The sequence below is a fragment of the Rhinolophus sinicus genome, linkage group LG05 (assembly GCF_036562045.2).
Source record: "Rhinolophus sinicus isolate RSC01 linkage group LG05, ASM3656204v1, whole genome shotgun sequence".
NCBI classification, from domain to species: Eukaryota; Metazoa; Chordata; class Mammalia; order Chiroptera; family Rhinolophidae; genus Rhinolophus; species Rhinolophus sinicus.
Window position 1 is genome coordinate 84,058,390 of NC_133755.1, and position 10,846 is coordinate 84,069,235.

Here is a 10,846-nt window from a genome sequence, read left to right on the forward strand (position 1 = left end):
TATGTTCTACAAATGACTCACAGTTCAGACAACTGCAGGAACACCTCCATTATCCAAATTCCAGGTTTCCAGCTTCCACCAGCATCTAGAATGCAAATCACACAATTAGGGGAAAAGAACAATATGGGTGACTGGCAGTGATCAAAGAAGCTTTGAGCATGCAGGTCTGGTGGGGATAAGTCCAGAAGAGCCTAAAACCCCGAGCCTGTCACCTGCCATCCTCTGCCGACCAGAAGGAAGGGAGCCCTGTAGTTGGCAGTGCCCACGGAAGACCAGCCACATGACAGGAATGGGGGGAAGGGACGGGAGATGGAAGAGAACAAGAGGAAGGGGCAAGTCTGGGAGAAGGACGGGCAGGTGGGGTGGGGAGAACAGTGGGCGCCTGAAGCAGTGGCAGGAATAGAAGGGTGGCTGCAGCTGCCACAGTTCCAGATGAGGACAGGAAAGCAGACCTGACAGTGGAGGAGAAGAATTCAGTGGTTGTAGGACAGATGGCAGCTCTAGCTCCTCCGGGACCCGTAAGAATGGCTATGTGACAAGCAAGTTCTGTTTTTTTGACAAAATAAGCATTGTCCTGGGAAGGGGGAGGAGAAGGGACACGATCACAGACACCAGAAGAGCTGTGGTGGGAGGCATTTCCAAGAAGGATGTAGGGTCGTGCTCCTGAGCCCGCACGTCTTCCTGGGATAGCGCCATTACTGCTCACGGTGACCTTTCCTGAGTCACCAGGTAGAGGTTAAATTCTGTTTAATGCTCTCCGTTTAAAGATGAGTAGGTACATCATACTCTAGAAAAATTTCCATCGGGAGATTATGGAAGTCTTCAAGTTTTTAAGTTTACCTTCCTAGCCCACTCAGATGATACAGACCAGTGTTCCCTGAGCAGTTCTTCAGATCATTCATGACCCCCAAGAGGAAACAGCCTCTTGGAAAGGCAAATCGGGCTCCCTGGGCCAGTTGACTTGGAGAAATACCTGTCTTGTCAATACACAGCACAGTGAGTGCACAAAAGGCCCCCAAAAGCCTTCGAGGAGCCTCAACACTTGTCTCACTTGACCATGGAACCCACTTTCCTTGGACTGTTTTATGGGGTGCTGCTGTTTGCAGATGACAATTTAGGCAATGCTGGTTTGGGTTAGTGGGTGGTTTGTAATGAGGCCATAGTGTAGATCACCTCAGGAGAGCTTGCTACCGGGTCCCACTGCTCCCCAGAACCAGTCCTGTCGTCTTGCTGCAAAGGGAGACCAGTCTGAGAAGTGATGCCTCATCCAGAGCATCCCGCCTGCTGAGCTGTCATTCAGTTACGCCGGTGAGGGGTGGAGATGAGGCGCTGTGGTTGATAGTAGCTCCTGTTGGCTGTCCGGTGACAGAGGACTGATAGTAACAGAACATTGATGCCCTTCAGAGCAAGCTCTGCCTGACTCCGCAGGTGTGCCCTGAGCTCAGCTCCGGCACGCCTGCCCAGCTCATGCCCGCTGGTGTGGCCAGCCCCTGACGTTCACACGCTGTCCTGTTGCTGTTTCCCTTCAAGGCTATGCAGGTGCCACCCACTGGAAGGTCTACATTATAGCCAGAGGGGTCCAGCCCTTGGTCATCTGTGATGCAACCGCCATCTCAGAACCGTAGGAAACAGTACCGTACAGAGGAACAACTTTGCGAGCCGAAGACCAGATTGAAAGGAAGATATAAAAACAAACGATGAAACCACTTTCCAGGGGTTGGTTCCTTAGTTTCCTGCCCTGTGCATGCGTGTGCAAGCCCTCTGTGTGCTGGAGGCGATGGTGAGCCCGGCCTGCCCGCCTCTTCCAGCCCCGCTGCTGGGCCACGACTGTGCCAGGTCTGGCTGGGAGACACTGTTCTGCCACCATAGCCTGGCAGCTGCCCTTCAGGCTGGGCGCAGGGTTGGTGCCTTCCCTCCCTGCATGGCATGACCCCCTCTGCTGGCTCCTGGCCACAGGGAGGGTAGCCCACAGGTCCTGACTTCAGAGCCATCCTTGACCGCGTGTCCTGTCTTCCTGGCTACACCACCTGCAACATTTTCAGGAAAGCTATGGCTAATTAAAGAAGTTGTTGCAGTTTCCTAAGCAGAATGGAACCTAGAACCAGTGAAAAAAGATGAGATAACCTCAGATTGCACTCAAGAAAGTGCGCTTCTTTCCCAGTGTCCATGGCTCTTGGAGTCTCTGATGCCAGGGTGGAGTCTGGCTACAATTGAAATGGGCATTCCTAAAGTAATACTTTTCTCCATTTTACTGGGTTCTTATGCCTCCCCCCCCCCCCAACACACAACACCTTCCCTTCTTCCTTGCCTGTTGGGGGTAGGGGGGGACGGTTTCTCAGCAGCTGGGCTCTGGGTCCCCCCTCCCTTGGCTGGGCCAGACCCCCTTACTGATGAGGCTGCACCATTCCTGTCAGCTGTGTTGCTTTTACAAAGTGTCTTTGGAGAGGGATGAGTTAGAGTGCTGGCCTGGGAAGAGGGTGCCTCCCCAGGTTTGATCTTTAGGGTCTGACTCTGCAGGAAAGATGTTTTACAGATGTGACAAGCTGATGTTGTAATGTGGTTGGGGAAGGAACTCCAGACCCAGAGTGTTTGCCAGCTGGGTGTGCGACTCTGTGATCCTCTGTCTAAAAATGATCTCTTTGTGCTGGGAAACAAGGTGAGGTGTTTTGATTTTTTGTAATAATGTAAAGCTATATCCTTTTGAGTAGGTAATTCACTATGCTCATTGTTTCCCTTAAGTGTTTTCAGTAGGTGTGAATCAAATCAAATGGTGTAAAAAGGACACTTTTCTTGTTTCCTTCTTTTCCTTTATTATTCCTCTACCGACACTGCTAGATATCTGGCCTCTGATCGTGCCATCGCCGAGATGAAGAAAAACCAAGCCACTCTGTGGCACCTGATTCTGAGTGGCAGAAATCGCAGGGACACGTGTCTGTGTCAGAGTGATGGTCCAGAGACGGGCAGTGGTGAGGGACGCGGGTGTGCCTCCTCGCGGGTCCTCTTCATCCCTGGAGGTGCCCCCACATCTGTCCCCACGCCCTGTTTCTCTGCACATCTGAACAGCAGTGGGGATCCCTGGGCACCTGAACCGCCTGTTTGTTGGCTTCAAAAAGACAATCAGGGTTCACAGAACTCAGGGTGGAAACACTCAGAGCCTCCTCCGCAGGCGTGAATGAAACACGGATGAACTGTACCTGAGGGAATTCGTCCTTAAAAGAACCAGCGCCTTGTGTTGGTTAATGCAGGAAAAACAAAGCCTTTTGTACATACAAAAGTCACGGCTGCAAAGCAGTTAGGATTTAAGGGGTTTCACGTCACGGGGATCACGGAGAGGCCAGCTGCGTGCCTGCTTTTCAAGCCTTTGCCGTCTCATCCCTTTGCCGCACTCGGGAGGAGGGAGTATTATGTAAACAGTCCTTCAGAGTCTTCTCAGAGTTTTCCTTAATCAGGCCCCTTTGGGTTAAGAAAAGAGAGACTTCCTGAGGAGCAAAACAACTTCTGGTGATTGAGAATTCCTGTTTCCCTTTTACGAATTACTGTCTTCCTCCTCCATTTCACTCCTGCCCTCTACACGTTACATGTTCATGCAATATCCACTTCAGCTCAAAACTTGGAAAACTCAGAAAGCCTTGCATGTGTTGGGGTGTGAGGCATTCCCAGCCCCCCAGCCCGAGCTGTTGGCAGTTCAACAGAGAATGGTGTGGCAGCAGACAAGTAAAGACGTGTGTGTATGTACTTTCTACTCATTTGACTGAAAATCTGTCCAGTTCAGAATTGAATGTAGATTTATGTTAGCAGAGAACTTCTCCAAAGAGAGTTTTCTGCTCCTAATTACAGGATACATAGAAGCGATTCGCCTTCTTCCCAAGGTAATCTGATCAGCTGCCCCTACCAGTGACCAGTGCTACAGGAATGGCCTGGGGTTGCCGGCCAGTCCCTCTCTGGTTATCCACAGCTTTGTGTGAGGGTGCTGCAGGATTTCCCTGCTCACATAGCTCTCAACTCTGGAAGCAGCAGATGACCCCCCACATGACATGTGTGGGAACGAGGGTCATTAATGAGGAAGGGCCGGGGGGTGCGGTGGGACCCCATAACCAATTCCCTACCTCCACCACCACAGTAAGAACAAAGTCACGGCCCTCAAAAGAGGAACTTGCTCATGGGTTTGTTGGGTGTTTACTAAGAGGTGATGTGTGACCTCCACACGTGGATTAGGTTCACTTTCTTACAGGCTCCCAGAGCAGAGTCTCTTGTCCCCAGAAAAAAACAGCTTTAAGGGGAGAAGGTCTGCTTAGGTACCAGTGTGAGCCTGTATGTCCAGATGTCCAAGTCTCAGGAGTCGAGTATGAGACAGACATTCAACTGTTCTGGCTGATGAAAAGAGGCAGAGCTTATCCTTTCCCCACACCCATTTTGTTTAGGAAAGGAAAAGTAATACAATAATGGTTTATGAAAACAGAATCCACCTGTGTGGTGATATATAAAACAATCTATGACACTGGCAGACTTGGGCTCATCTTTTAGGAGAAAAGAATAACATTTGCAGAGTCCATGATGTCCTTTCATCTTGACTCAGTCCTGTGCAGTAGGTATTAGATCCTCATTTCACAAGTGAAAACCAGGGCTTGGGACAGTTAAGTGCTGGTTGGTAAGGAGTTGGTTCTGCAGCATATAATTTTCCTGCCTCAGCTCAACTTGGTGCCCAAGAACTAAGGTGGCTGACTCGACTTGGGTGAGCCCTACTGGGGTAGGAGAGCCTAGGGGTAGGGTCAGCAAGCCAGGAACTCTTCGGGGTTTGTTTTTAAAATGACAGAAATGGGGGAGGAGAACGTCTAACAAGATGATTTTATAAAAAGGCTTTCCCTTTTTCCCTCCCCATTTAAAAACTTTCTGGGAGAGTGTGGCTGAAACACAACTGTGTCCAGCCTTTTCCCGTTGTTCCACGTTTCCAGATGTATGACCAGAAGAGGGACTCTGCCCAATTCCAGTTGTGGGTCCCCTTGGAGTTTACATCACTTGTTTTTCAGTTCTTGGTCTTCTATTCTTCCCCTGCCCAAATCCAGCATAGGAACAATTATTTTAAAACAAAATCTCAAGTTCCTCAGCTGCAGGTGATGGAATGACATCAGTCATTCTAACGTCGTCTGGGTGAGAGTTTGCTCATTTAGCCAGTGGCTTCCATTGTGAACATGGAAAACCCCAAAGTAGATTCTCATCGAACCCTTGCCCAGCAGGAGGAGGCCAAGTTTTAGGGGAGAGGGAGGGAAAGCTGCATGTCTGGGTGCACGGGCAGACAATCTCATCTGCCTTTTGAGAATCAGTTATTAAACACAAGGGTCTTTTAAGCTTTTGAGTTCTAGTGATGGAGGAGAAGCTCCTGAGTTCACAAGTTCCACACTCGTTAACTTGCTGTGGCCACCCATCAGCCACTAAAATTGGTTGACAGAAGGGAGCAGAGATGTGCCTTGAAACAGTAAGTTGGCTGAGATCCTCTCCGTGCTTGGACCTGCGCAGATTGTGTAGAGAGCCCAGGCACGGCAGGGCCAGGAAGCTAGGAAGGTGAGCTGCTTATGGAGAGAACCCTGAAAAAGGGGGGCTCTGGGAATGTGCTGTGTCCCCATCAGCTCAGGTATCTCTGGCCGCCTCACCCCCAGGCTCCTGATACCCAGCAGCTCCTTCCACAAAAGCATCTCGGAGAAGATGGATAGGTCCTCTCTCTCAGTCCTCCCTGGACAGTGTGACTTAAAAGTGCTGGCCTTGGAGAGAAACCCTCCAGCCAGCCTGTCTGTCGTCCAGGTCCCTCAGTGTCTGGTTTCCCTGCCCTGCATAATTGAAGCATTAGAGCTAAATACATCTGTCATTTTCCTTTCTCTGGAGACGTGAACTGTCCAGACCTTGTCAGAATAGTGGAGAGAAGAAATGTTACGTAACTCCAGTCAGAGGCCTGATACTGTCCAGACGTGGTGGGGCTGGCCCATGGAGGCCATTCCTCCTGTGCTTGGCGCATCTGTCACTCAGCCGGCATCCATCCAAGAGTGAGCCACAGCTGTGAGCAGCCACGCAGAGGAGGGAAACCAGTTGAGCTTGAGTTTCAAACAAATTGGAGGAGTCAGGGCATCTGCTTTGTGCCAGGCTTAATCTCCCTCCTTACTCTCCTCATAACGAGTCTGGGGGGTCGGTGAGGTCATCCTATGTAGCCACCCTAACTCATGACTGCAGTGTCCCAGCCTGGAAACTTCAGCCCAAGGGCACTCGCAAATGTTTGACGAACTAGCAGTCACTTACCTATGAGAATTGGTGATAGGATCAGACAGACACATGGCATTGCCAGAGAACCCCCAGTCTCATCATAGGTGAGGTGCTCTTGGAGATAACCCTGTAGCAAATGAAAAATGGGGGGCTCTGGGAATGTGCTGTGTCCCCATCAGCACGTGTATCCCTGCTGTCTCTCCCCCAGTCTCCCGATAATCCAGCATCTTTTCTCCAAACTTCTTTCTGTATAGTTTCACCCTCAGAAAAAATGCTGGCTGTGGCCTCTTCTCCCACCCTCCCTGCTGCGGGAAGGTCAGTGACAGCCCGGGGGAGAAGACTGGAGAGGCAGAGGTAAGCCCGGGGCTCTGCTGAGCCTCCTCCCTGCTCTCAGGCAGAGGAGCCAGACAGCTGCAGTCCATGTTCAGGGGCCGGGAGGGTGGGCCCGGGTGGGAGATGGACGTCTGTCCCAGCCACTCGTGCTCCAAACCGTCTAAGCTGTTAATGTGTGTTCCATGCAGAATGTGGGCAGTAACTTAATTCACTGCAAACTTGTAAAGATCTCCACCATGTAAAGAATGTATGCAAATTCAAGTTTTATGTAACGGAAGTTTTTACTTTTTGCAATTAAAAGTGTATGTTGGTTGGTAACTTTCCTGTACTTGGTGTCATTCTTTAGTTTCCAGTTTCCTCTTTTCCCGTAACTCAGGAGACTTCTGGCCCATCCTGTTCATGAAGCAGGCTTTCCGGGCTCTTCTGTGGGTGTCCGGTCACCTGTCCCACCTGGCCTTGCTTTGTCCGCACTTGTATTCAGACTCTCCTTTTATCCCCATCCTAGCCCTCTTGCCCACCATTGCTTCCGATCTGCTGTTTCATGAATTCTCAAACCTCAGTCCTGCACTTTGCCCAGAATTCAAACGAGACCCTACACACCTTTTTCCTTCTCACCAGCCAGCAGCTCGTGGCCCAGATGCCCTCACAGTGTCACCTCACCCATGGATGTCCTCGGTTCTCAGTAGGACGGCTGCCAGGCCCCCTTGCTGGCTCACCCCAGCTGCCACCAGATTAGGGTCATTCTCGGCACTCAGTTAACTAACTCAATGGATATTTGATTTAAGTTTTTTGTGCATTTTTTTGCAATTTCTTTTGTACATAGTTTTATATAAATGTGCGAATATAACCATTTCTTACATAGTATTTAGTGTCCTGTTTTATTTTCCTTTATTCCTTGCTCCATCCTCTTCCCTCTCCCCTACCGTACTCTTCCCGTGTACCAGGTCAGGTAAATAATATGTACACAGCCATACTCTGCCATGTACCAGGTGTGATCAAACAATATGGTGAATGTTTAAAAAGTATTACAGTAAAAGACATTGCCATTAATTCTCCTCAAAATACTCCCCCTCACTTTGAACACAGTTATCCCATTGTTCTTGCCACTTTCTGAAGCAGTTCTGGAAGTCCTCTTTCATGAGTGTCTTTAGTTGTGCTGTCATGGCTGCCTCGATATCCTGAATCATTTTGACTTTGGGGAAGAGCCAGAAGCTGCATGGTGCCAGATCAGTGAATAAAGTGGATGAGGACACACTGTAATGTTTTTATTTGACAGAAATTGCCTGACCAGAAGTGATGTGTGACACGGAGTGCTGTCATGATGGAGGATGATTTATGGCTCACTTAAAAACACACCTTCTTTCAACCGTAGCTCACACCAGGCTGACTGCACTGAACAAGCGGAAACTTGTCGCACACTGTTACTAAGATTCGACGCACTGCTTCCCGTATTGAAGATCCCTGCCTTTCCATTGGATGGCACTTGGCAGCAGCATTCACCATATTTTGTGATCACAATGGAAAGGCTCCGTGTCACACATTGCTTCTGGTACTGCAATTTCTGTTAAATAAAAACATGGTGTGTCCTCATCCAACTTATTCACTGGATCTGGCACCATACGACTTCTGGCTCTTCCACAAAGTCAGAATCTGATTAAAGACATCGAGGCAGCCATGACAGCGCAACTAAAGACACGACAGAGGACTTCCAGAACTGCTTCAGAAAGTGGCAAGAACAATGAGATAAGTGTATTCAAAGCGAGGGGGAGTATTTTGAGAATTAATGGCAATGTGTCCTGTAATAATTTTTTAAAGTTCCCTGTAATAATTTTTAAAAATTTAAACATTCACCGTATTTTCTTTTTAAAGATTTTTATTGGGGAAGGGGAACAGGACTTTATTGGGGAACAGTGTGTACTTCCAGGACTTTTTTTTCCAAGTCAAGTTGTCCTTTCAATCTTAGTTGTGGAGGGTGCTGTTCAGCTTCAATTGTTGTCCTTTCAGTCTTAGTTGTGGAGGGCGCAGCTCAGCTCCAGGTCCAGTTGCCATTGCTAGTTGCAGGGGGCGCAGCCCACCATCCCTTGTGGATTCGAGGAGTCGAACTGGCAACCTTGTGGTTGAGAGCCCACTGACCCATGTGGGAATCGAACCAGCAGCCTTCGGAGTTAGGAGCACGGAGCTCCAACCACCTGAGCCACCGGGCCGGCCCCTTCACCATATTTTTTTAATCGCACCTTGTATCTTTCCAGTTTCCTCCATGTTCTCTAATCATAATCATAAATCACAAGGTTTTTGTCATTGATTTACCAAGAATGGGATCATATTACAGGCACTGGATGTTTCTTGCATTGCTTAGTAACTCCCAGAGTTCAAGTTAGCTGGCATAGCTCTAATCCATTCCTCTTAATGGCTAATGTTCCATGGTGTGGATATGCTATCATTTATTCACCTGTTCTCTTATGGATGATAAATCACATCTTGTTTCATGGATCATGTATCTGGTGTTTTATCCATAAAGGCATCTCCATACCCAAGGTCATCTATGTCATCTTCTAAGAGTTTATCGTTTTTCCTTTTACATTTAGGTCTATGATCCATTTTGAGTTAATTTTTGTGAAGAGCGTAAGGTATGTGTCTAGATTCATTTTGTTGCATGTAGGTGTCTAGTGATTTCATCACCATTTGCTGAGAAAACGTATCTTTTCTCCATTGTATTGTCTTTGCTCCTTTGTCTAAGATCGGTTGACTGTATTTGTGTGGGTCTACTTTTGGGCTCTCTATTCTGTGTTACTGATCTTTAAGTCTTGAAATCGGGTAGTGTCAGTTCCCTGACTCTGTTCTTCTCCTCCAATATTGAGTTGGTTATTCTGGGTCCTTTGGCTCTCCATATAAACTGTAGTATCAGTTTATTGATATCCACCAAATAACTTCCTGGAATTTTGATTGAGATTCCGTTGAATCTGTAGATCAAGTTTCATCCAGGTGGTTTTAAATTAGAAATTCCTATTCCATGATAATATTTTTGAACTTGAATATGTCCTCTTTTGCTCAGTTTGAATTCCAGTTTATTACTGCACATTCCTCCAACATGACACATGCCCTTTCTTAATAAATCACACTGACAAACCTCTAGATACCATGTCGAAGACAGATATTTCACCAATCTAATTTCACCAAAAATAATGACTTATTTTTGTAAAAATGATATATTCTTTTTATAAGAATCAAAGACAGTTTGGGTGATCTTATGAAAACCTCCGCCCACAGATAACTACTAACACTAGGTGAGCAACATTCTGTGCATCTCGAGGATAGTTCTAGTTAGAAGGCTAGATAGAAATGCTTTTATTAAAATGGGACCTGTCACGCTGCTTAAAAAATAAAAGTACTAAATCAATTTTATGTGACTCTAACAGAAGAAAAAGAAATAATATTAGTTCCTAAAAGAGCTCTCTGAAGTTACAATTATGAGAAACGTTAAGAAACTAGAATTGTTCTTACTAAGGTTTTTTTTCAGATGACATGGTTCAGGCTCTGAAGATGAGGAAATTGCTTGCTCTTTTTTTTTTTATAAAGATTTTATTGGGGAAGGGGAACAGGACTTTATTGGGGAACAGTGTGTACTTCCAGGACTTTTTTCCAAGTCAAGTTGTTGTCCTTTCAATCTTAGTTGTGGAGGGCGCAGCTCAGCTCCAGGTCCAGTTGCTGTTGCTAGTTGCAGGGGGTGCTGCCTACCATCCCTTGTGGGAGTGGAGGAATCGAACTGGCAACCTTGTGGTTGAGAGCCCACTGGCCCATATGGGAATTGAACCAGCAGCCTTTGGAGTTAGGAGCATGGAGCTCCAACCTCCTGAGCCACCGGGCCGGCCCTTATATTTCTTTATGAATACTTTTCCCCCGTCATTTGTTGGATTCTGTTTCAGATTCTGTATTTCTTCATTTCATTGTCTTGATCTTTTATGACTATTGTCTTCTCTCTTTTTAATACTTGTCTCTTTTCTCATTTACCATAATTACCTCTAGCCTTCCCTCTATATTAATTTATTTTCCAGTCATACTTATTCATTGTTTTGTTATTTCTGATGTATTACTTTTATAAAGATCCCTCATTTTGTTCCCCTTTTATCTCATTTTGTCATTTTATCTTTGCTTACTTTCTTGAATCCATGTTGTTAATAAATTTTTCTGTAGCTCAAAATGCTACAGGGAATTTTTTTTTCTGTTCCTTGGATAAAATTTTCTTCTAGACTTGGTTTTCATCAAT

General features: G+C 47.0%; 1 protein-coding gene across 8 annotated transcripts in view; it reads left to right on the plus strand.

The window, feature by feature from the left end:
- LG05H6orf89 (linkage group 05 C6orf89 homolog) overlaps nt 1–6,900 on the plus strand; it is a 33,880-nt gene extending 26,980 nt beyond the window's left edge. For 6 of the 8 annotated variants that reach the window (XM_019738770.2, XM_019738775.2, XM_074332866.1 and 3 more), the window contains one exon: nt 1,531–2,782. In XM_019738770.2, the coding sequence (XP_019594329.2) occupies nt 1,531–1,625 (95 nt within the window). In that variant the 3' untranslated portion in view covers nt 1,626–2,782. Of the gene's footprint in view, nt 1–1,530; nt 2,783–2,835 lie in introns of those variants that run through there. The other 2 variants (XR_012496565.1, XR_012496566.1) reach the window with 2 other exon arrangements.
- The last annotated feature ends 3,946 nt before the right edge of the window (nt 6,901–10,846 follow it).